This window comes from Liolophura sinensis, chromosome 2 (genome assembly GCF_032854445.1).
Source record: "Liolophura sinensis isolate JHLJ2023 chromosome 2, CUHK_Ljap_v2, whole genome shotgun sequence".
In the NCBI taxonomy this organism is placed as follows: domain Eukaryota; kingdom Metazoa; phylum Mollusca; class Polyplacophora; order Chitonida; family Chitonidae; genus Liolophura; species Liolophura sinensis.
The window spans coordinates 13,121,429-13,148,814 of NC_088296.1; the positions used below are offsets into that span (position 1 = coordinate 13,121,429).

Below are 27,386 nucleotides of genomic sequence, written 5' to 3' on the forward strand. Positions count from 1 at the left end.
ATAAATTATCAAGGTGCAAGAATTATTACTGAATCTGTAAAGAACAAAAATAAATGCGTCAAAAACACATTTTTGGCGTGGATAGAATTCATATTTGTCTGCAGAACATGAAATCTTTGTTATTTGAAATTGTGTTTACACATGGGTTACGAGTTAACCCCCTAAATTCGTAGATAGATTCACCTTAGCAACACAAAACAGGGACGCGTCCACATTGTTTTTGGCGGGTCACACTGATTTTCGTTCGTTATATTCTCCGTTATTGGCCATTCTGTCCATTTTGACAACCACAAAAATGGTAAGTAACTTCTCATTTAATCCACAAAATCTTTAACAAGCAGGATTAATAGGTTTTCTTTATCAGTGAATATCTTGCTCGTGCACCGTAACAACAACAACAACAACAACATGTCGTTGGCGTAAATAAATTATGTTGCAAATACTGAACTTGAAGTAATCTCTGCATTCGTATGCAGCAGGATTAGTCAGAATGATCTGGTGGGTGTTGCTCTTATTTTCTGAAAAGCAAGCAATGTGTATACTTACTGTGCTGTTAGAGTACAGGTTACTTAAGAATCAGAGTTAAACCTCTCCGGATCGATAGGCCTATCTAGGTCTTGCTATTTTCAAGTTTCAACACAACACTAAAATATAATTTATGACATGTCGTGCACATAGTCTGCTTCTAGTTCTGCCTTGCATTGGAGCATATTATTAGGGGTTCATACTATCCTACCGGGACACCTCTTGAAATCGTTCATATTATTATTATTCTTAGTGAGCTCCTAAAATTGCATTATCTCTAAAACTGGTAAAGGTAGAAAACCAAACGTCGGAGTTTTAGTAATGATGCTATTACCCTTGACCGTTTTTCGTATCGCTTATAAGGATGACAGTCAAAGATATATATAAATTTCATGTTTTACTCCCTTTGTGCAAAGCGCTTGTCCGATGATGTAAATAGAACGTACGAGCCTGTTATAAACGGGATGTTTTCACTGAAATAAATGTATAGATATCACACGCCAGGTGTAAGAGAACAATGTCTTGCGACATTATTAATTTCATTCTATCCTTGGCAAAAGCTATTGTGACATCATGACGTCACAGAAAGGTTAAATATGTAATCAGTGTATATCAGATGATTTGCAACTTTGTATTTCATTACCAGTATTTCATTACCATTACGTTATTGAAAGATGGAACATGTACATGTACTTATCAGTGTGTAATTGATGATACGTAAACAATACGTGTTCTTTCCATGGGGAGAGATGTGTCATTGTTGAAGATTACAAACAGACCTATACTAACAAATGTTTCACCGTTCACAACAATTATCAGATTATTTTCAAAGCTGCATTTACCATTTTAACTAAAATCAGTGACTACATAGACTGGCACCCCTTTGGTCAAAAAACAATGGTTTTGCCTGTTGTGGATAACCTTGCAAGTTGTGTGCTATTTAGGGTAACTTTGCTGCCTTCTTCCAAAGCTACACTGTATGGGTGTAAAAGTGTTTACATGACTGGAGTTTTTCATGTGTAATTTAAGGGTTTAACATCACTGTGTTTGTTGTGTAACCTGATACTGCTGAGCCTTGTTTCGTACAGAGTTTTACTCCCTGTAAGGATTGGCGTGCAAAACCTGTGCGTCTCATCACGTAAATAGAAAGGATGAGTCTTTTATAAAATGGGATGCAGAATATAAAATACCTGCATTAAGCCTTTTTGGAAGGATTATGGAATTAATGTCTAACGGCAGTGTTTAATATAGTCAGTCAAGTGGATGAGGTTAAACAATTTTAAATAAAAATAATAACCTTGTTCACATTATTGACTATAAAACTGCAGCTAGACACCAATAGCAGAAATATTATTTCTTAAACAACAATGAAACAGGTTTTGACATTTTGTGCTGCATGGCCAGTCACATGATTTAGCAACCATTTTTAATTTGTTTGATAATCTTAAAAAATCTTGTCCAAAACAGCTAAACCTATCAAAATAAAATTTCGTTTTTACAGTTTACCGGTGGATCGCTCTACAATGATTCCAGAAATCGTTGAGTTTGGTATGCAAATTGGGCCCAAATCTACCCAGTGAAATCAGCTGAAAAATAGGTCAACTCTAAAAACTGCACTTGTAATTAAATTGACCAAAACATTTCTGGGAATACATTGACCCTCAGGATTATGAATTTCAAAGAAGTTTTCCCATTTGAGTTGTAGTTTTTTCACGTAATTTCCCCAAAAAGTTTTTTGAAATCATTCGGTTTTTTCTCCAAAATTCAAACATGCGAGCCTAATGCTAGACTGCAGGAAACTAGTTACTGTGGGAATGGGCACCAACTTTGCGACGATGTATTGTTTGTGTCTTTTGTTCTCGACAGATCAAAGCTACTTAATCTCTATGCTAGTTTCTCAGTGCTAGGAACAGTCTAGGGTTCAGTTCCCACATTCCTTTCCATATTTTTTTTCATTTTTTCTTTTTTCTTATTTTTACCTATTCAGGCACACAGACAAATGCTGAATTGGTGTCCACGACAGCTATACATGTAGCCCAGCACTGCTGTCTGAGAGCAAAGTTTATTTCTTTTCACTGGTTTTCACTCAAGCCCAATGGACATTGTATGTAGCTGTGGTTCAGATTCAGATAATTTCTTTCCATCTTTTATCACTTTTTTTTTTGCTATTATCATGAACACCAAGCTATCGAAAGTGGTAAAAGACAGTCACTACAGTAGAGTTGGTGCCGGCAATGCTTTATTGTTATTGCAGACTTTTGCACACAGCTGCTAATAACCAGCTCTCTTTACTTGCTGCACTTATGTTGAATACTTGGTGGTGTTTGTCACGTTATTCTTTCCTCTTTAATGACATAGCAAACATGAGCAAGCAGAGATGGTATTCTGGACACATGCAGCAAATGAAGATGGATTGACATTTAGCCTAGCTAAGAATTTTAAGTCCACTTCAACTTTGAGTAGACCTCTGCGGGGCCTCTGTGGCTCAGTTGGTTAGCACGCTAGCACAGCGTAATGAGCCAGGAGTCTCTCACCAATGCGGTCGCTGTGAGGTCAAGTCCAGCTCATGCCGTCTTCCTCTGTGGCCGTACGTGGGAAGGTCTGACAGCAACCTGCGGATGGTTGTGGGTTTCCCCCGGGCTGTGCCCGGTTTCCACCCAACATAATGCTGGCCGCCGTCGTATAAATGAAATATTCTTGAGTACGGCGTAAATCACCAATCCAAAAAAACAAATAAATATGAAGTTTTGTGAAACTGAGAAAGAATGTTTAAAGTGTATTTTCATTCAAAGATAAGAAAAATAGCTCTGAAAAACTACAACGATATCCTTGATCAGAAACTTTTTAGCTTGATATAAAAATGTTTAATATAGTATCAAGCTAAACAGTTTCAGATCTTGAAACTCCATGGCTGTATGAACTCTGTAATAAACTCTTCACTCGCAGACGACTGTACGGAGAGCAATGACAAACGCCCAGCGTGAAAAAATGATGGCCAAGTCACGTCACCAGGAAGAGGCTAGGGAGGATGCTTTGCGCCATCTCGCTGAGGAACAGATGCTACAGGCAAATTTGGCGAGTGAAGAAACAGTTGAAGAGAGAAGGTTCTTGAGACGTTATCATATGGAGCAAAAGGAGAGAGAAATGGAAGAGGCCATTGTTAATGTGAGTACTCAGAAACAGTTCTCTTACAGTGTGCTTCAGAATTTTTTGGAAAGAACTCTTGATATGTGAACAGTGAAGTGTCCACAGATTTGCCTATCACAACAGGTTGCGCTGCGGTGAATTACATCCTCTATTGTTGAACTTGTGCAGCATCAAACATTTGGCTTGTTTTAGTTTCATCTGTGTTTGGTGTGGTCTTGTCACTGTGATCTTGAGCTTTAAGAATTGATTCTTCATTAGGGTTAAAGTGTGATTAGGAAAACGAAAAGCTTAAACATCAAGAAAGTATAAATCGGTGAATGAAAATACATTTACAAAGTAATGGTAGTACAGATTTTGTATTTTCATGTTTGGGTAACAACCTCGTCTTTAGTCATGTTTTATGTTTGCAGGCACAGAGAAACAAAGAGCTGAAAGAGAGACAACTTGAGCAGGATGAAAAACTGGCTAAAGAGTTGGAGAGAATCAAGATGGAGAAACTAAGGGATGAAAAAATACGGCAACAACTAAGAGAGGAGAGGTAGGGTTGAAATTTTTCCAAATCCTGAAATCCGCAGTGGCTTGATTGATGTCCTGAATTGTCTTCCTCATACATGTATCTCAAAGTGAAAAACAGCTTAAATGTCCAATCAGTGGTTGAAAAAGCAGTATTTTTATTTTTTTTGATTTACACTGTCTGGATATTGTATAGTCTGTTGTGCTTGAAATAGTCTGAGACAACTCCAGGTTTCAAACCAATGACGTCGGGGGAGTATAGCACTGAATTGCCTGTTTAGACCATTTGGCTACCAGTTGTTGAAATCCTGCTGTCTCTAGATGAGAAAGATAACTTACAAAAAGTAAAGGGATGTGGTTGCCCAAATATTAGGTATTTTTGCATCATTACAGAATGACATGAGTGTTGGGTATTTTTCTCAAGAAGCAGAAGTTACAAGCTTTTTGTTGATCCCACTCCCAGCATTGTTCTTTAAGTGGATGTTTAAAAATAACATAAAAAAACTGGAAATTCTGCCAGAATGTTTAAATGAGGCACTGTCAGTTCAGTGGAAATGGAACATGCGCACAACGCGCGGTAATCTTCATATGTAAACAAACATAGCTGATTACAAGCTTAAAAGAAGAGCTTGTGGCTCATTCGTTGACAAGATCAGGCAAAGAGAGGCGTAAAAATGAGCTCCACAGGTTGACAAGCAAGTCTAGAGTTGTGATTGGTGGTCAGTTTGAATGATGGAGTACATTGAAGAAACAAAAGGGTCTCATCAAACAGGGGAGATGTCGCAAAACTACTGTTTGATAACTGGGTGCATATGTTGTCGTGGGCGGGGGGTGTTAAACTTCAAACAGACACATGTTTCTGTTTAATGAGAAGATTGCTCATAGCCTTTTCTCAATGCTGTTAAAGTGCTGTACTCTGCATGGATCTGTGTGTACGTTGGCCGATTGAAAGTTGGTGTCATACACTGTAGGGAACTATCCAAATGCTGCGCATATGCTTTGGGCCCTTCTGGATGAATATTAAGGCAATATGGCCTACCCTTTTTGTGTTGAATTTGAATAATGGCAGGACTTCTCTGGGAATAATGGCAGGACTTCTCCGGGAATGATGGCAGGACTTCTCTGGGAATAATGGCAGGACTTCTCTGGGAATAATGGCAGGACTTCTCCGGGAATAATGGCAGGACTTCTCTGGGAATAATGGCAGGACTTCTCCGGGAATGATGGCAGGACTTCTCTGGGCTCATACAATCTACTTACTCAATGAATATTTTTTATTTCAATGCGAGTGGTTTAGTTTAAGAACGAACTTCAAAATGTTGTTAAGACATCACAATCAGAATTTATTTAAAAATCCAAATTTTGAGCAACCATGTCCCTTACAGTGCTATATTTACTATAAGCATGATAAGCACTATAAAGTAGATGTCAGTGGTTGTATTGTAGAGCTTTAATTTACGAGTTGTCAGATAAACCGTATGTACCCCTCTTTGTGTTTTCAGCCCGGAATTAAGAGAACTTGAGGCCATGTTAAAGTCAGCATACATGAATAAGGAAAGATCAGCACAGATTGCAGAGAAAGAAGCTCACAAGTATGATAATATGGTAGGTATCATCATTTACAGAGAGGCAGCTGTATGAAGTTAGATGATACGTTAGGTGATATGTGAGGTGAGGTGATATGTTAGGTGAGGTGATATGTTTAGATGATGGGTGAGGTGATATGTTATAGTATGGTATGGTAGGTTAAATCACTCAGGGAATTTGATAGGCCTGAAGTGAGACATGGCAGTTAGCATACAGCTGTGGTATATGCTAGGGGTTTTAGTATGCAGCTGTGGTGTATGCTAGGGGTGTTAGCATACAGCTGTGGTATATGCTAGGGGTGTTAACATACAGCTGTGGTATATGCTAGGGGTGTTAGCATACAGCCGTGGTATATGCTAGGGGTGTTAGCATACAGCTGTGGTATATGCTAGGGGTGTTAGCATACAGCTGTGGCATATGCTAGGGGTGTCAGCATACAGCTGTGGTATATGCTAGGGGTGTTAGTATGCAGCTGTGGTATATGCTAGGGGTGTTAACATACAGCTGTGGTATATGCTAGGGGTGTCAGCATACAGCTGTGGTATATGCTAGGGGTGTCAGCATACAGCTGTGGTATATGCTAAGGGTGTCAGCATACAGCTGTGGTATATGCTAGGGGTGTTAGCATACAGCTGTGGTATATGCCAGGGGTGTTAGCATACAGCTGTGGTATATGCTAGGGGTGTTAGCATACAGCTGTGGTATATGCTAGGGGTGTTACCTGATTATTGGTCTTATGAAGACCCCTTTTTTTAAACAAGTAACATTATTTATGAATGGCCAAAATGTTTTAGTTGTATTTTAGACCTTTACAATTCTGTACTGGTGAAGTACTTCTTACTTTGTGAATTATGTAGTGATTTGCTCCCATGAATTTATCTCCAGTCAGACATGAAGGATGTGGTTTCAGCAGCTTGAGTATCAGAAGCATCTGACCTTCCATATCCAATTCATTTATTATAAAACACAGTCCGTACTGATCCTTGAAAGGACTGGAATGCTTTTGAGATGTCTTCAGGGCCCTAAAAGTCTATTTTAGCATGTATCTTTGGAAGGTGTTCTAAATAGACTAATAAATAAGCTACGAAAATACTGCCTAATGATCTTCATATGAAAGTTTGTTCATAAACTGGGTGGTCTCTGAAAGTGCTGGAAAGTACCTTTATTCTTCTCATATTTTGGAGATTTAGCCTTCTCTTTTTAACATTCACATGTAATTGTATGAGGAATACACAGTTTCTCTTTTCTCACATGATTTGCCCATCTTATCAGATCCTTGGGAGAAATTGTCTTTCTCAAGAAGAAACCTTAATTAAACCAATGGGCAATTAGTTTCATTGACAACATTTTCTTTCACATGTGGAAATTAAGCTAAAGTTTCTCATGTTTAGTACCGTGACGCCGAGATTGCCCAGCAAATGAAGGAGGAGCATGCACGTGCGCAGGAGGCTGAGAGGGTGAAGATGGAGGAGCGTTACCGCGAGCAGGTCAGGTACCAGCAGGAGCTGGAGAAACAGCTGGAAGAGAAGGAGCTGAAGAGGCAGCAGGCTTACGAAGAGTTCCTCAAGGAGAAGCTCATGATTGACGAAATCGTCAGGAAGATCTACGAGGAAGACCAAAAGTGAGTCTTGGCAAAAAATTCTAATGGTGACATGTTGAAGAGCCTCCAACAGGAAATTGACTACGTTTGCATTTTTGGTTTGAAGCAAATGAGTGGTCCACGATGCATCTGTTTCTACCCACATTTTTTCAGACTCCAGCCTCCGGTTTGTCTTTTTCAAGGGAGATAGTGAGGTTTGACTGGTGTGTAACACTGTTTTGACAAGTGTTTAACAGTGAGAGCTGGATTTAAACATTGCAGTCTGTTACGTTAGGAGGCTGATAGGGTTAGTTTATCTATTTAGTTGCTCAAGAATATTTTCACTAATACGATGGCGGCCAGCATTATGGTGTGAGGAAACCAGGCAGAGCCCAGGGGAAACCCATGGCCATTGGAAGCCATCATGAGCTGAACTTTATGTTGGTGAAAGGCTCGTGCATGTCCTAGATCATTGTGCTGTAATAGGGCACTTGGGTAATAAAACTTAATGTTTTGGTATGTTACGGGATGAAATGTATGTAGCTAATGCTGGTTCTGTTTAGAACGAGTTTGGTGTGAAATACTAATCACTGATTTGTTAATGATGTGTATTACAGAGATTACGAACTGCGACTGAAAAAGAGGAAAGCTACCCAAGAGTTCATCGCAGAATTCACAGAGGCACGCAAACGCTGGAAGGACGAAGAATGTCGCAGAATGGAGGAGGAAAACCGCAAAATTATGGAGTACGCAAAATTCCAGAACGAAAGAGAAAAGGAACGAACCCAGGAAAAGAAAAAGAAAGAAGAGCAGATGTCAAGAGTGCAAGATGCTGTAAGTTATGATTTTGTCATGTGTGAAACGCACTACTGGAAACATTTTTTTAAGCATAATGATTTTAAATTGACTAACAAAGATGTCATTTTTTTTTTTTTTTTTTGCTGTTATAATACAAAAACTTATGATTTATTAAATGAATTCTTTGTTTTTGCTAGATTCTCTGCTGATCATTGTACCCATAATACATATTAACAGTAGGGTAATGAAATTTGTATTTCAAATTCTTTTAATAATTTCAAAATAGGTCTGACAAAAATTAATACAGTTTGATACATTTCCATGTGTTATTGTTTACTTCCCCCCTTGTTTATTTTTGACAGTTGTCTAAAGAAATTGCTGAGCGTGAGGCAGAGAGAGAAGAGATGGAGAGAGTCAGACTGGAGCTCTACATGGAAGAGGAAGAAGAGAAAGAGAGACAGAAAGAAAAGGTAAGGGATTTTAAGTAAGACATTACTCAGGTCAAGGACCTCTTTGACAATACTTTATTATCCAGCTTCATGTTTATCATAACTTTGTTTGAAAGGTGTTGTCTAGGTGATTGTGCCATAAGGGGACATTATTCATGGGTAAGTTTTCTGAAAGTACTCCCTGTTTTTTTTGTATGGATGAAACCGGAGTATCAGAGTAAAACATTACCATTTGCTGGGTGGCTGACAAATCTCTGGACAGCTGCCAGCACACTTAAGCTTGTGACAAATCGCTGGACACCTACCAGCACACTTGAGCTTGTGACAAATCTCTGGACAGCTGCCAGCACACTTGAGCTTGTGACAAATCTCTGGACAGCTACCAGCACACTTGAGCTTGTGACAAATCTCTGGACAGCTGCCAGCACACTTGAGCTTGTGACAAATCTCTGGACAGCTACCAGCACACTTGAGCTTGTGACAAATCTCTGGACACCTGCTAGCACACTTGAGCTTGTGACAAATCTCTGGACGGCTGCCAGCACACTTGGGCTTGTGACAAATCTCTGGACAGCTGCCAGCACACTTGAGCTTGTGACAAATCTCTGGACACCTGCCAGCACACTTGAGCTTGTGACAAATCTCTGGACAGCTGCCAGCACACTTGAGCTTGTGACAAATCTCTGGACAGCTGCCAGCACACTTGAGCTTGTGACAAATCTCTGGACAGCTGCCAGCACACTTGAGCTTGTGACAAATCTCTGGACAGCTGCCAGCACACTTGAGCTTGTGACAAATCTCTGGACAGCTGCCAGCACACTTGAGCTTGTGACAAATCTCTGGACAGCTGCCAGCACACTTGAGCTTGTGACAAATCTCTGGACAGCTGCCAGCACACTTGAGCTTGTGACAAATCTCTGGACAGCTGCCAGCACACTTGAGCTTGTGACAAATCTCTGGACAGCTGCCAGCAGATGTACATGTCTGAGCAGATATACATGCATGGGGAGTAGTATCAGTATCAGTAGTTGCTGTTACAAGTTCTCTGTATCATAAAATTAGTACCAGTGGGGTGATAATATTTCACATCCACACACCTGCACATTAGTTTGAATAAGTCTGCCAGTGATTCTCCCATTAATGGAGACGTATTAGCGCTGAAATGTATCTGGTTATGTCATGAAATTTAAATAAAAAAAAAAGTAAAAACATTGTGCTATTCAATATTTGATGTAATATTCCCCCAGTGATGTTTGGTCTTTTGGTCACCTTAAGAATGTGTATAAATATTGGGTTATGTTCTCTTGGACAGGCTGACATGGAGAGAGCATTCCGACAGAGACTTGAGTTACAACAGACCCACGCTCAGCAGATGCACTTCAAGGCTCTGAGGAAACAAGCCGAGATAGAGGAAGAGGAGGCGTTTAGACAACAGGTAACCGTTGGTCTCCATTACAGCATGACAGACATTCCACAAGACTGGATCAGGAGTTCCATGGAGTCTGTATTTCAGTGGCATTACATAGCAGTGCATCAATTGCACTGAACAGCGATCCTCAAAGATACATGAATATCAATATTGGGTTGTCAAAGCATGCCAAGGAGACAAGAAGATGTTGACACAACAGGCATTGTTGTGACAATCAATTTTTCATTTATCTCTGCATGGAATCATCAAACCCAGAATGAAGCAGTGAATTTACAAAAGCAGCCATAATACAGAAGTGCTGGATCACCTCTCGTTCAGATGAAAACCTCACACAAACATAATTGGCTTGTGAGTGTAGCTATCAAGCCAGTTAAAACTTACCTGAAACGTTTCCAATGTTTTCCAACTGTCAGGTGTGAACGTGCTCACGTAAACCAGTAAACCAGTCATTTTAAACATTTTATGTTGTAATGCAGTAGATTACAGTTGTGTTACAATAAGGTTATGTAAATGATGACATATGCATTTGCTTCTACACACATCTGTATTAATATATAGCTCTGGCAGCAACCTGCGGATGGTCGTGGGTCACCCCGGGCTTTACTCGGTTTCCTTCCACCATAATGCTGGCCGCCCTCGTATATAGTGAAATAATTTTTGAGTACGACATAGAAACCAATTAAATAAATAAATTATAAATATATAATCACTTCACGAAAGGCATTTAGAGAGGAAAGATGCATGAACATGTAAAGAGCAGTTGTAAGCAAGGAAAATTGAAACTTTACACTACAAAAGTTGTACAGCAGTTGTACAGGTATGTATGGCTAAAATGTGCCTCACTAAAGTTGATATATTGGGATTGTTAGAAGTAATTTCTTTTGAGTTACTTTGCTTCAGTGGATCACCTGGATTCTGTTTTAATGCACCTAACTGTCGGGACAGATAAGCTTTGTTAGCCATTATAGACGTGAAAGGGCAGATTTCAGTGCAATCTATGAACCTTGTCAGTTTGATTTTGGAGGCAAAATTTCATTGGTTGGGTTGGCCAAAATCAAGCTTCAGATAAATGTAAAGTATAATTGTATCATACACAGTATAATGCCCTCAAAATGCGCTTGAATAAACAGATTGCAATTCTGTGAAAATGTTGAAGAATTACATCAAAAGTAGGTCACAATGTGTGATGTTGCGTCATTTGCTTTATTGCTGTTTGTTAAAAATAGTGTCTGTGTAAAATACTGCAATTTTTTGTATTAATTTTCATAACATCCAGGCAATATCCACAAACCAAGAACAAATCATTCAAAGCATAGGATGCCTTTCACAACAGGCAAGAAAGGCTGGAGGTGAATAGTATACATGATTTGTCACAGCTGGGCCATAAGCAGTTGTGTTATTGTGTCCTCAGGTTCTGGGCCATAAGCAGTTGTTATTGTGTCCTCAGGTTCTGGGCCATAAGCAGTTGTGTTATTGTGTCCTCAGGTTCTGGGCCATAAGCAGTTGTGTTATTGTGTCCTCAGGTTCTGGGCCATAAGCAGTTGTGTTATTGTGTCCTCAGGTTCTGGGCCATAAGCAGTTGTGTTATTGTGTCCTCAGGTTCTGGGCCATAAGCAGTTGTGTTATTGTGTCCTCAGGTTCTGGGCCATAAGCAGTTGTGTTATTGTGTCCTCAGGTTCTGGGCCATAAGCAGTTGTGTTATTGTGTCATCAGGTTCTGGGCCATAAGCAGTTGTGTTATTGTGTCCTCAGGTTCTGGGCCATAAGCAGTTGTGTTATTGTATCCTGAGGTTCTGGGCCATAAGCAGTTGTGTTATTGTGTCCTCAGGTTCTGGGCCATAAGCAGTTGTGTTATTGTGTCCTCAGGTTCTGGCTAAGTTTGCCGAGGATGATCGTATTGAGCAGATGAACGCTCAGAAGAGGAGACTGAAGCAGCAGGAACATAAGAGAGCTGTTGAGGAGTTGATCTTGAAAAGGAGGGAACAGTTTGCCAAAGATAGGGTAAGTTAGCTTTATTGGTGAAAACTGAAATAAGAATAGACATAAACCAAAATACCCACCCCCACCCCCCAAAAAACAGTTGAGTTGCAAAGGTAGGCTAATAACCATGTAATAAAAAGACGTAGGTGGAGTTCACCTATATGTATGTATCCCAGAAACAAATATTTCTGTGCAATAAGGAAAGAAAACAGATGTGAGGAGAGGCAACTGTTCTTGAGTAATAAGAGGGAAGTTAGATCTGCATCAGATTATCACTTACAATAATTTACCAATCACTTCACTTGATTTGTTCTGGTTGCACAAATGGCACCTCTTCCAGTCAGGAATTTTTTTAGGTTTAAGTTCAATTTCTCAAATTTCTTCATCTTTCTTCTGTTCTAAATTACATTTTGTGTGAGTTTTTTCAGACGCTTATGTTATAGTAAATGTAACCACTATGACAGGTTACATGATACAGTAGGGTTTTTTTTACCTTTAACGATAAAAGAGTTGGAACTTGAAATTCCTTGATTCATTTTGCTACGATGTATAAGGCTTTGGATTGAGTAGGCTTTTAAATGCTGGTATATGCATGTTGATAAAGATTGCTTTGTAAGTAGATACTTCCTCATCAAATAAACATTGAAGCCACCTGGACAAAGATTTTTCATAAGAGCTGAAGGTACAATGTGTAAAATTTCGTGTTCATAAAAGGAACTTGAACTGGAGAGTAGGAAGGAGGAAGAAAGAATGGAACAATACCGTAAACAAATCATTGAGGAAGAAAGGCAAAGGTTGCTACGGGAACATGCGGCTAGATTGCTTGGATACCTGCCCAAGGTAAGTGTACCTGTGGCTTAAGTCAAATTATTTCATGGACAAATCTAATTTCTTGTGGATATACGTGTATAAAATGGTATATAACATGCAAGAGGAAGTGTTTGATAGAAGGGGAGATAATTTCGTCCGCGCTCGATGTAGTTATCGCCCCTGTTTTGCAAGGTTCAATAGATAAAGATGTTGGCTGTAGTTCTATAAACAGCGCCTTTTTGTCACTTAAGTAATGTGTCTACATTATACAATATCCTTATAGGAAATTCTCCTCTAAACCAGTAGTCGAATGTCTTTTTCATAATAACTAAAAAGAATTTTAAAAATAAAAAGAATATTTTGAGCACATAATAAAGTACATGTAGTTTGCTTTGGCCTCCTAAAGTTTTGTCAAATATGGGCAGTAATAGTTTGAAGTTAATCTTTATTGCGTTTTAACCAATTTTATTTCTGCTCCACAGAACATATGTAAACAATGGTTGGGTTAATAGTGTCATGTATTTGTTATTTTAATGTGCGAATATACAAACTAAGACGCTTTATTTACTTTTTCATTCAGGGTGTCATCCGTGATGAGAAGGATTTGGACATGCTTGGGCCAGAGTTTAAGGCAGCTTATGCTAAGACCCAATTTGACCCATTTGATGAGGAATCTTTGAACAATTTTAAATAAGAAAAAGCATGTACCAAAATTTTTTTTCTACGTTTTCCGAAAGTTTTACTTGTCCTGAATGTTGAAAGATCCCTACTGAAAATATTTTCGTGCTAAACTTCTGGTTAATCTAAAAATTCTGTGATATATTTTATCATTTTCTAAAGTTGATTCTACTTCTCAAAGATACATACTCTCCTCAAAATATTTGACAAGTAAAGAGCTGATGGTATTTTTTAATTTTCACATTTTGTCTGTTTTCTTTTTTCTGTACCAAATAAAGGTTGTAAATCGTTGCCCTTAGTGCATTTAACCATAAAAAAGTGAATTAATTAATTATACATTGTAACATTTTCTTGGACAGATATTGCTCGACAACATGGCAAGAAAATCGAGGAATCGATACATGCTTGTTAACCAAATCTGACAGATTTATATCATTTTCAGTGGGATTGCTTCTCCTAAAGTATATATATATATATATATGTATTTTTTGTAAATAGCTATGCAAATGTTATATTGTATATTATTGATTTTATTTATATGAACTTTTTTAAAAATTTGAAATAGGCAATCTGTATGGTTTCTATTTTCTTTGTATAATTACACAGTATTTATCTGTCATGATAAATATTGTTCTGTGCATGTGAACACTTGTCATTTAAGTTTGGCTGAAATCTGAAGTTGACCAGGCAGTGAATACATACAAATGGTACTGTACATGTGCAGAATGTATGTAATGTGACATATTTATAACAAAGTAATAGATATTTGGGCTTGGGTTCGTGTTCATATTCGTCTGGGGATGAATTTTCAAGTGGTCTTAAATAGAGTTTTATATCAACATTTCGACTTGTACTGTTTTATTCTGACTGTATATAGCTTTCACAATACTGTACATTTTCTCCACAAAAAAGTCATCAGAAATCATAATAAATGGTTTTTAGAAAAAGAAATAGTTGCCTTATTTTTTGGATGAGACTGAGGGGGTGAGGGTTGGGGAGTGGAGAAGGATATTGCCTTCTGTGGTAAAGAGTGCCCCTGAGGTAGAAAACCACATCAGTTATTACACTGCTTTTTGCTGCTGCTGGCTTGGGCAGCAGTTTGAGTTTGCTTTCAGCATTTGGCGACTTCAATGGCCTATTGGTCAGAGCATCTGTCTCTATCCTGGGTCGGGCCCAACAAAAATTCATGGCCTCAACCAGCAGAGTGGTCCAGACTCGGAAGCCTCTCACAAGTGCAGCTGCTGTGAATTTAAATCCAGCTCATGTTGGCTCCCTTTCCAGCCACGTGGGATGGTCTGCAAACAGCCTGTGGATGGTTGTATGGTATATTGTAGGGACAACATCGTTATCCGTGTGTAGAGAAGGGTATGGGGATTCAAACCATGGGTGTAAGACTTTAACCACCTAAAATTTCACCTAAGGTTTGAATCCCAATATACCGTTCTCAACACATAACTTCTAATGACATGCTACCTCACTGGGATATCATCATCAGCTAATGTTCCCCTTGATGACTGCTACATGTAGGTAATGACAGAATGATCAATACATCATGGCCTATTTCTTTACACTACATACCAAGCAAAGGAAAAGCCATACGTATGGCCCAACTAACGATGTAACTATCATGGTTTTAAAGTGGGAAAGTTTTGTCAGTAACTTGTCATATGTGAGTGTTTACCACAGGCGCATTTCACCAATGGATTTCTCCACCTATGACATTGACTGTCATTGCATAAGGGGAAAATTCTTGAGTGGCATATAACACCAATGAACCCTGCTTTGGAGCAGGACGCCTGCACCAATAGGACATCACTGTGTGGCAGTTGTTATTACCAAGGAGGAAAAGTAATAAGGCTGGTAAAGTTTGCCAAGGGCGCCTCTGTGGTTAGGGTGTTAGCCTTCTAGCATCTCACCAATGTGGTCGTTGCAAGTTCATGCTGATTTCCTTTTTAGTCATACCTGGAATTTCTGCAGCAACCTATGGAGGGTCATGGTTTCCTCCACTGTATACGTGAAACAGCTACTGCTGTACACGTGAAACAGCTACTCCTGTACACGTGAAACAGCTACCCCTGTACACGTGAAACAGCTACCGCTGTACACGTGAAACAGCTACCGCTGTACACATGAAACCGCTACCATTGTATACATGAAACAGCTACCACTGTATAGGTGAAACGGCTACCACTGTATAGGAGAAACAGCTACCATGGTATACAGGAAACAGCTACTGCTGTACACGTGAAACAGCTACCGCTGTACACATGAAACAGCTACCACTGTATAGGTGAAATGGCTACCACTGTATAGGAGAAACAGCTACCACTGTATAGGAGAAACAGCTACCACTGTATACGTGAAACAGCTACCACTGTATAGGTGAAACAGCTACCACTGTATACGTGAAACAGCTACCACTGTATAGGTGAAACATTTTTCATTAAGGTGTAAAACACCACATTCAAATAAAGTATACCCACATAGTCAAAATTACATCTATAGTCTTGCAATCACATGTAATAACATATGCAATGACGGCAAGCTATTTATTTATATGATTGGTGTTTTGCGCCATACTCAAGAATGTTTCACTTATATGACGGTGGCCAGCATTATGGTGGTAGGAAGCTCGGGATTGCAAGTTAAAATTGAACACCAAATGAACAAATGAGTAGCAAGATCAACATATGAATGCGTACATTTACAATGTATGTGTACAGGTATTTACAATGAGTTTAATGGTAAATGTAATAATTCTCCAACAAAATAAGAAGTCCGTTCAAATGATTCTCAGTGGTCATGTTTGGACAGCTGGTGGTGTTGGTGTAGCCAATCGCTGTCTTCGTTTCTGTTCCAAAAGACTGTTCATCTCAGCCAATCGTTTTTCATTTTGCTGCTCTTGCTGGAGGTAGTTTTCTCGAATGACCTTGAAAGCTTGAGCATTGGCGTATGGACTCTGGGTGATAGGATCAAAGTATTTGGCAGGAAGCCTTGTGACTGGACAATACTGTTTGACTGGGGCTTTCGTCCTTTTCACTGGAAATACTTCTTTGAAAACTTTTTCATCTGTGAAAGTGATAAAAGTTCTGGAGCATTTTCCAACAGGGTTTTGACTTTCTGACTCGTCATCTCTGGAGTTTTCACTGTAATGAAAATAACATAGTGCTAAGTAAAATTCACCTTACAAACCTCAACAGATCGATGACAAAAATTACAATACCTCACCCACTTCCACAATCTGTACAATATGTCATAGTTTTAAAACATGTGGGCAGTTCCCCAACTACCTGCCCTACTGGTAATCTTCTCCTCACCTACACTGAAAAGGTACTTTTTTTAATTTGTTAGAGTTCATACCAGCAGCTTTTGTTTACAATATAAATATGAATCTTGTCCCAAATATCATGATGTAGCCTACACCTCACACAAAGCCTGGAGAAAACCACTGAACTTCACCAGGTACCTGACACACCTTCAGATATAACTTAGACCATACCCAAGGCAGCTGAAGCTGGGTCTCAACACGCCACCCCTAGTCCTTAACACCTGACACATATTCACACCATAGTAAGGCCAGAACCGGGGCAGCTGAAGCTGGGTCTCAACACGCCACCCCTAGTCCTTAACACCTGACACATATTCAGACCACAGTAAGGCCAGACCCGGGGCAGCTGAAGCTGGGTCTCAACACGCCACCCCTAGTCCTTAACACCTGACACATATTCACACCATAGTAAGGCCAGAACCGGGGCAGCTGAAGCTGGGTCTCAACACGCCACCCCTAGTCCTTAACACCTGACACATATTCAGACCACAGTAAGGCCAGACCCGGGGCAGCTGAAGCTGGGTCTCAACACGCCACCCCTAGTCCTTAACACCTGACACATATTCACACCATAGTAAGGCCAGAACCGGGGCAGCTGAAGCTGGGTCTCAACACGCCACCCCTAGTCCTTAACACCTGACACATATTCACACCATAGTAAGGCCAGAACCGGGGCAGCTGAAGCTGGGTCTCAACATGCCACCCCTAGTCCTTAACACCTGACACATATTCAGACCACAGTAAGGCCAGACCCGGGGCAGCTGAAGCTGGGTCTCAACACGCCACCCCTAGTCCTTAACACCTGACACATATTCACACCATAGTAAGGCCAGACCCGGGGCAGCTGAAGCTGGGTCTCAACACGCCACCCCTAGTCCTTAACACCTGACACATATTCACACCATAGTAAGGCCAGAACCGGGGCAGCTGAAGCTGGGTCTCAACACGCCACCCCTAGTCCTTAACACCTGACACATATTCACACCATAGTAAGGCCAGAACCGGGGCAGCTGAAGCTGGGTCTCAACATGCCACCCCTAGTCCTTAACACCTGACACATATTCAGACCACAGTAAGGCCAGACCCGGGGCAGCTGAAGCTGGGTCTCAACACGCCACCCCTAGTCCTTAACACCTGACACATATTCACACCATAGTAAGGCCAGAACCGGGGCAGCTGAAGCTGGGTCTCAACACGCCACCCCTAGTCCTTAACACCTGACACATATTCAGACCACAGTAAGGCCAGACCCGGGGCAGCTGAAGCTGGGTCTCAACACGCCACCCCTAGTCCTTAACACCTGACACATATTCAGACCACAGTAAGGCCAGACCCGGGGCAGCTGAAGCTGGGTCTCAACACGCCACCCCTAGTCCTTAACACCTGACACATATTCAGACCACAGTAAGGCCAGACCCGGGGCAGCTGAAGCTGGGTCTCAACATGCCACCCCTAGTCCTTAACACCTGACACATATTCACACCATAGTAAGGCCAGACCCGCAGCAGCTGAAGCTGGATCTCAACAGGCCACCCCCTAGTCCTTAACACCAGGTACCTGACACACCTTCATGCCTAACCAAGACCAGATCCGCAGCAGCTGAAGCTGGATCACAACAGGCCACCCCTAGTCCTTAACACCAGGTACCTGACACACCTTCATGCCTAACCAAGACCAGATCCGCAGCAGCTGAAGCTGGATCACAACAGGCCACCCCCTAGTCCTTAACACCAGGTACCTGACACACCTTCAGATCTAACTAAGGCCAGGGACTGGTTTCATGAAGTTTACTTAGTGGTGCACTTTATCTCTCCACAACATACACTGCCATGGAAGCTAAGGGCTTGGCCAAGTAAGCCTCATGAAACAGGCCCTAGACCTGAGGCACCTGAGGGAGGGTCTCAACACGCCACCCTAAGACTTACTTTTTCATAAACGTCTTTGATTGGAGTCAAATTCCAAGCCTGTGAACACTGTTGAACATTTCCAACCAGAACAACACTTTATGAGAACGAGTCCGTGACTCCCCCATTAAGCGTTAACGGTGTAAGTTAAAGCTAAGTTGACATGTATTGCTGGCGATTTGGTGCCTGACTCTGAGGTCGCTGGTTCAAAACCTGCAGTGGTCTCAACCAAATATCAGCACTAGAATCTGTGCTATAATCAGGAAGTGTAATCCCTAATAACAATAATACTGTACCTTATTCTAAAATGAAATTTATACCTGTCTAAGTTAAAGCTGTCAAGAACTCACTGAAGGCGACCACCATTACACCTACCACACCATTTACAAGCCACAAAAAAAACTGACAACTACTGAGGACTCATACCCTAGTTCCTCAACCTTTACGCATATGATTTCGGCACCTCCTACATTTGTTTTCAGAGACAAAACTACAGGGTTGGGTTGGCCAATTTCCGGACTTCACAAATTATCACTCTCCACAGAATAATGATCTCAGAATATGCTTGAATAAACACCTTGCAAAACATCATGTGAAATGGTGGAAGAATTACAATAGTGTCAGATAAATCAATATCCCCAATTTATTTATTTTTTTGGCCAGCTGAAATCTCGTGAAGACACGTAGCCTTTCTTGCATTCTTACATCTCCTACCTGTCTTCTACACTGATCTCTGGGTCCAGCATCTCCTCTATCAGGGGCATTGTCACAGACTGGAAGCGTATAATTGGTCCACGATGCATCTGTTTCTGCCCTCGAGCTTTTTTCTTCTCAGACTCCAGCCTCTGGTATGTCTCTGTCAAGGGAGATAATCAGGATAGGATTTATTTATTTGACTGGTGTGCCCAGAGTAAACAACGGAAGTGTAATGAAGGGCCTTCAATATTTGATATGTGTACTACAAGATGTATCATATTTCCTGAATTAAAAATACATTTTTCAAATGTTTCCCAATTTTCACAAAGCTTTTAAAAAGAAGCAATTTATAAAGAAGCTAAGCATTTGGAACTGACAACTCATAAACAGAGATCATAAAAAAATGGAGGAACATCTCGGGAACAGAGCTTGTGAAAAAACTGTACATTCTGACAGAACTAGCCATTTCAGCTGTAATTGTTCCAATGCTCATTTCTTTTGAGTACATGTATGTATGTATGTATGTGTGTGTATATATATATATATATATATATATATATATATATATATATATATATATATATATATATGTATATTATATATATATAAATATTAAACTTTACAGTGAAATAAAATAGCAGGACACTCCTTGCAGAAGTCTGAAACATACATGCAACTACTCCTTAATAAATTAATTAAATTTCTGGAACATTACATGTGGATGCCAATAATCTTCCATTACATGTTTTTTCTTTAAAATAATCTGAAATCCACAGTGCCTGACCTCCTACAATTATTGCACCTATAATTCCATAAAAACTCAATTCAACCACTGAAGTCCTTTTTTTTCAGCTTAATTTATGATTACAATTATTATGAAAATGATGCCAAAAATGATTTGTTTGTGTCTAATTAAAGATGCAACCTTCATAAAACTTTGCAAATTACCTCTCTACACCTGATACTTCTCATGGAATGTTTCAAAATATTGGCTGCAGAGGCGATTGAAAAGGTTGAAGAAGGGTCATCTGAAATACACCTACCCGTAACTCAATTTATGCACTTTCTGAGCTTTCACATGTATGATCAGATACTTTCTGATTTCCCTAAATTGAGCTTTTGCATGCATGAGCTTTCACACACATGATCGGATGCTTTTTGATTTCCCTAAATTTGAGTGCAGTCTTTCCACTGAAAATCTACATGCGAGGGCTATCCCACTAAGCAGAAGCACTGTTCTTTGGCTGGTCAATGTGGATTATACTATAACTCACCCAGCGACCTCAGATTAAACTCTTCTGTTAATTTAGCCTCAGCCAGAAGCTCGTCTTGCGTCAGACGCCGTACTTGCGTGACATTTTTCTTTGCGGCGATGTCCTTCAACATCTGATTCCGAGCCTCCTGTTCTTTCAGGCGCAATTCCGTGGCTATTGATTTCTGTGCGGTCGATCGCCGTAACGACTTCTTGTCTGAAAACACACAATTTGGGTATTGTGTAATGGAAGTTTCAATAGTTTGAATACTGCAATAATAAGAATAGAAAACAACTTCTGGCTTTATTTGCATGACATTCTGCTATAGCAGCCGTAGCAGTTAAGACCACTGTCAAACATATGAACAAACTGTTCACTTATGGCACTGGGCCCACTTTCACACTGTCCTTATAAATTCTTATATCAACACCGGGCCAATCAGTCCTCTTTCCTTGCTCTATCCTCTCAGTGCTGAGCATAAAGAGAGGAGACAACAAGTGCCATTTTTAAAGTCTTTGATACGACCCAACTAAGGTTTGATCCGCGGTCTATCCATCAGGTCACCAAAGCAGCCCGGTTCACGCAATATCAAACTGTTTACACAGCATCACCCAATATCATACAGTTCAGCAGGCCTTCAGATTACAGCTTGGCCTTCAGATTACAGCTTGGCCTTTAGATAACTATAACTAACGGTGTGCCCAAAACAAATGTACCCAAAATAATGAGATACACAAAACAATAAAACAGTGAATGACGTGATAAATTAAATTGACAATGATCTAAATGTGACTTGAAAACTGGTGCAAAAGTCTTAGTAGGTGTGTGTACACAGAAGTTAAACTTCTTTTGATAGAGAAACATGCTCTTTTGGTCTCATTAAAGTCTATCAGAAAGGCTAGAGTCCACAAACTAATGGTCTCTGATTAACTGAAATAGTCATGTGACCACTCCTGATGAGGCCATGTGCTTCAGGCTGTCATGTTTGTCATGCTTGCTCAGTGATATCAGAAAATCCGCAGAGCAAAAAGAGTGAGAATTTGCACATGTACAGTGCAGCTCTAACTAAAAGTCAATTGTCTACAGCTCATATTGTGATCCGAGATACTGAATAATGCCCTACTATCACGCGGCACACCCTCTGAGCTCAGCGTCGGAGGCCTACTGAGACGAGTACAGTACAACGTTGAAACCCTGGCATTGTCAACTTTTGTAATATGCCTCCGACGTCTCCAAATAAGGTGTAATCTCAAGGCCTGTTCACACAGTATCACACATTTAACACAGTATCACACATTTAACACAGAATCACACACTGTTCCATACATGAAGCTGCAGTGTAGATGTACCGACAAACATGAATGTGACGTCTTATTATATACAAGGCAAAACACAAGCAACTTCGTAATGCCAATCAAAGAAGTTATTTGTTTTATCTCATTTCAGCCACGAGAGTGCCTTCTAGCAATAGGCTCATTGCTGCCTCACTGGAAAACCATGCAAAAGACAACAGAACACCTAATTCAATCATTGCATACAGATAATGGTCTGTGCTGACTGAAAAGCAACCACCGTATGACACATCAAAGATCATCGACGTAGAAAACAGTTTTATCACTAAACACAGATTATGTTTAGGGTGGAGATGAGGTTTCTTATTTTCACTAACATGCATGTCAGCTGTGTTACTCGACAGAACTAGACATTTTGCTTTACAAAATTTTATGACATTTTTCAGTGTTTATATATATAACAGCAGATAAGAAATAAATTATGTATGCTTCAAAAATTCACATCTCCATGTGCTATTCAGAGCGTAGATTTACCTATGGCAGCTTGACTGACATCTGCAGAACTTCTCTCCACCTTCTGCTTTTCACGAGGTTTGTCTTTTGCGTCGGTTCTCTTGGCCATCTTTGGAGTCTTTTTGATAGGCTCCTAAAACAGGAAACAAGGATTAAATTTCGATAAAATCATTACTATGCAGCATTTCTCTAAGTCAATAACAATGCATATGTAAACCTCAATTCCTCTGTGTTTCGTTTTTAATATTAAAGCCAACTTTAAACTTTTTTTCAATCACCATAATCTGCCACACTCCTGAGACCTCCATTAAGAAACAGAACCTGTGAAGAAAGCAATTTCTATCTAACCCAAACAGAACCTGTGAAAAAAGCAATTTCCATCTAACCCGAACAGAACCTCTGAAAAAAGCAATTTCTATCTATCCCAAACAGAAACTGTGAAAAAAAGCAATTTCAATCTAACCCAAACAGAACATGTGAAGAAAGCAATTTCCATCTAACCCAAACAGAACCTGTGAAGAAAGCAATTTCCATCTAACCCAAACAGAACCTGTGAAGAAAGCAATTTCCATCTAACACAAACAGAACCTGTGAAAAAAGCAATTTCCATTTAACCCAAACAGAACCTGTGAAGAAAGCAATTTCCATCTAACCCACACAGAACCTGTGAAGAAAGCAATTTCCATCTAACCCAAACAGAACCTGTGAAGAAAGCAATTTCCATCTAACCCAAACAAAGAAGTCAATGTTGGAATCGGGATAACGCTTGCTGAAGGCTTGTCATTGAGGGACTGTTGTCCTGTGCTGTGTTATTGTTGCTTCACTTACTGCACTCAAGTCAGTATGGATACACTTGAATCACTCCTGCGTTTCAAACCTTCAGCCTCCTTCTTTGAAACTAGCTTTGAACTAATTCTCTTCAATTTAGTTGTTTTTTTCAGGTGTGATTTCACCGTTTAATCACTGGAGAATCTTTTCTTTCCAGCTTCAATACGTCATAATTTTTTTTCAATCGTGTGTATAACCAAATGGAAACCACTGCACATAACGACGAACGTGTAAAATCATCATACACTACTTCCAAGCATACTGGTTACATACAACTCAAATATTTTTCTACAGTTACTGATTTTATTTACATATTTGATTTGACAGTCGTCGAGAACGTTTGACTTATACACATCACTGTTGGAAACACAAATTAAAATGTAACAATGACCTTATATGCTTTGGTATCCACTCCTCGTTTCTTTCGCTTAGGCTGGTCATCATCTTCTAGATCACTTCTAACTTCGTCATCTTCATCAATGCTAAAATCAGAGTCGGTATTTTCTGATCCAGATTCTTCAGTCTCGTATTCATTGTCATCAGCTTCCTGAAAAAGTGACAAATGTGTGATATTTTATCCATCATTCAGTATTCCAACATTTGTATATTTTATTTTATTTATTTGACTGACATTTAACGCATACATATTTTTGTATGCTGACAGAGCTTGACATATAGCTCCACATATAGAACCGGTGCATATTTATTTATTTATTTCATTGGCACTTAAAAAAAAGAAATAAATTCACTTCTATGATTGTGGTGAGATTAATAGATGGAGGAAACTACAGTTCCCTGAGGAAACCACAAGCTTTCGCAAGACACCAAACAAATCTCAAAAAGTCAAAGCTAAAGAAAAGAGAGACCAAATTAAAACGAACAACCTCGCTGATCAAGGGCCCGATGACTGCTGCAATTCAGTGACATCAATTCAGCCACCTGTGACATCAATTCAGCCACCTGTGACATCAATTCAGCCACCTGTGACATCATACATCTGTTCATGTATATATGAACATGAATCATTCAACTGCAATTTAATACAATTTACCACCCAGTATTACTGTCCAGCATACTGGTATCCAACCTAAATCGGGTTTCTCAGTTTTCTTCTAGGGATGAAAGAATGGTTTTTACAACAGTTTTCCAAAGGCCCCAGTGGTCAGTGCGGAAATCGAGTTAGCATGCAGAGGTGACGTCGACAGTTTTTAGTTATTATTTTTTTTTTTTGCCATGACAACATTTCCCTCAAAACAACATTGTTTTAGAGTTCCACTGCATGTATCCTTTTAATATTCCACAACAGTCATCGTACACCTTCTGTTTATGAAGGCATTTTGAAAGGTATGTTTCAGCATAGTACAGTCCCACTTAAATGTGTGGTAATGGTCAGCTTGTGAGTTGCCTGGTAAACTTTTTGGACAACATTTGGCAAGTTACTGACAAACTTACCCATTTGTGACATACAGATTTGCACACCATTTCGCTGTCGCACAAGTGACTTTCAAGAAAATGTTAAAGTGTGTGAACCCAATTAGCTTTGCGAGCAGGTGGGGGCATAATTCTCTGTCCAAGGCTGGGATTGAACCCTCAGATCAATTGCCCTGGTGACTGACAAATAAGCATCTTAACATCTTGGTGATGACCCACATCCCAAATGATTTGAAAGCTCATAATTCACATGCAAATGAGTTATCATGGTATATGTACAACCATACCATAGCTACGCAGCTTGAAACATGCTTGAAACAGGATACAGAGTATAATTTACACATGATGCTTTGTACTAAAATAACTAGCCTCATTAAATCCTCCATATGTAGTTTTTATAGAAGTCATCTTCATCTTCCGCATCAAGGAGGCTGGCCATACGAGATCCGGCATTGTTTCTCTTCTCACGAGTGGCCGCCATCTGCAAACAAACCACGGTTCAGTACAGTTATTTATACACCAGGTGCCCTCCGTGGCTCAGTTGGTTAGCGCACTAGCGCAGCGTAATGACCCAGGAGTCTCTCACCCATTCAGTTGCTGTGAGTTCAAGTCCAGCTCATGCTGACTTCCTCTCCAGCCGTATGTGTGAAGGTCTGTCAGAAAACCTTTCCTCCAGGCTCTGCCCGGTTTTCACCCACCATAATGCTGACCGCCGCTGTATAAATGAAATATTCTTGAGTACGGCGTAAAACACCAAAATAAATATACACCTGTATGGCTGCATTCAAAGATGCTCTTAAAGTAAAAGACTCTGAACTTTGTGCCAGTAAACAGCTACATGTGTTCAACTAACTCTACCCACTGTCGTAGTCCCAGTCTTGCTCATACCATTGTAGGTGAATGTGTATGTTCTGCTTCTTTGTTATCAGATCTCTTGTTTTTGTCTTTGTTAACACAGTTGATTCTGCATTTGTCCTTTGTGAGATTAGTTATCTCTTTTCTTGATAATGGTAATGAATTATACAGAAATATTGCCTTAATGACATCAACATACAGAATGCCTTCACTATTGCTCTGGTTACATGACAAAGGAAAAAAAGAAAAAAAAAAAAACACTGGTGACAAAAACAAAAAAAAAAACAAAACAAAACAAAACACTGGTAACAAAAACTTACACCTGTATCGCCTTGTAACAGAACAACCATTTATTTATTTCATCACCGTTTTTACTCAAGAATATTACACTTAACACGCCATGGCAGCCAGCATTATAGTGGGAGGAAACTCGGCAGTGCCCGGGGAAACCCACATCCGTCTACTGGTTGCTTCCCATGTACGACCTGAGAGGAAGCCAACATGAGCTGGAATTCACATCAAATGCATTGGTGACAGGCCCTTGGGACGATGTGGTGCGCTAGCACCCAAAACAAAAATCATTTATTCACGAAATTAGGACATACTAACGAAAACTGAACATTTCATAACACCAGCATTTACCACTAAATCAAAATATTTCAGTCGTACCGAAAATTAACTACATTCCTCATCTACACAAATACAGAATCTTCCTTAAACATTTAGATACTTTCTACCAGCAAAAGCCTACCTTTTTGAGAACGGATTTGCGATGAATATATTCAGAAGTTTTGTTACAAATTCGTAGCGCCCAGCGTTTTCGCTCCCTCTCCACAACGTCACTCTTTTACCTCCTCGCACAGAAGAGTTTCTCACTAATAGATGTGCGACTTGCTGAATGACTCGGGTATAGTTTACTGGCTTTCAATTTGACATGATGCTATGTCTTACTTTGCCTTTAACCCGGGATACTCATCTTTTACTGACTTTCGACCTTAGTGCAGAAAACAAACAAAACCAGTTGTTAAAAGTCATGCGATGGCGGTTGTGTGGAAAAAAACTTTTGTAATCTAGGAAACTGTTGCGGCTTATGTAAACGGGAAACAGAATGGGCTAATGTGTTCTGAACACCTGGGATATGTTTGGCCATGATATGGAAATTGAAAATAACAAACAGGGCAAAAAGACGGCGTATCACAGACATAATATAAGGGTGTTTGCAGGAGCCTCGATATAATATATAATATATATAATATATAATAATATATATATTACATCTGTAGCCGGATTTGTCAGAGAGCACGTGTTACCGCTAACACCATGGCCAAAGTTTCTTTAGAATTAATATGTATTCCTATGAAAGCTATGAATTGTGATGGCTCCACTACTTTTCGCCAATTTAATGTAAAACCAAGTTTACGTAACAATGAGACAAGCACACGTAACACGTAAGTACACTGAACCCGTGTTGGAGCACACACAAAGAAATCATTCGGATATAGGCCTACCACCACATCTTTAAATACCCGCCGTGCCATCATTCGCCGCACGGCTTGGATTAACGTGTGGAAATTGCCCGGCGATACACGGTTACCAAACGGAAGCTTGGAATCGTACATGTACACGACCTTCCCATTTATTTGTCATTTTAAACCTGTTACCGCCTGGCTAGATTTGCTTATGTCGGCACTGACGTGTAGGTTGACTTAAGATCGACTTTGGCCATGAAACATCCCGGTGTCATAGGCTTCGCTGCACAGTCTGTTAACTGGCTGATCTGGTCGACGTAGCT

At 39.9% G+C, this 27,386-nt stretch overlaps 2 protein-coding genes across 2 annotated transcripts; one reads left to right on the forward strand and one right to left on the reverse strand.

Annotated features, from left to right (window-relative positions):
* The first annotated feature begins 197 nt into the window (after positions 1-197).
* Positions 198-13,936, forward strand: LOC135462777 (meiosis-specific nuclear structural protein 1-like). Its single transcript, XM_064740032.1, has 11 exons — positions 198-298; positions 3,472-3,690; positions 4,083-4,210; positions 5,688-5,790; positions 7,164-7,393; positions 7,969-8,185; positions 8,512-8,619; positions 9,911-10,033; positions 11,893-12,027; positions 12,721-12,846; positions 13,397-13,936. The coding sequence occupies exons 1-11, from the start codon at positions 296-298 to the stop codon at positions 13,508-13,510; spliced, it is 1,506 nt and encodes a 501-aa protein (XP_064596102.1). The 5' UTR covers positions 198-295; the 3' UTR covers positions 13,511-13,936.
* Positions 13,937-16,192: 2,256 nt separating this feature from the next.
* LOC135462778 (vacuolar protein sorting-associated protein 72 homolog) lies at positions 16,193-25,220 on the reverse strand. The gene is given in 7 exon segments (XM_064740033.1): positions 16,193-16,640; positions 19,441-19,582; positions 20,697-20,891; positions 22,502-22,613; positions 23,700-23,855; positions 25,109-25,135; positions 25,137-25,220. Coding segments are annotated over 7 exon segments (1,062 nt in total). The 3' UTR covers positions 16,193-16,294.
* Between the last annotated feature and the right edge of the window lie 2,166 nt (positions 25,221-27,386).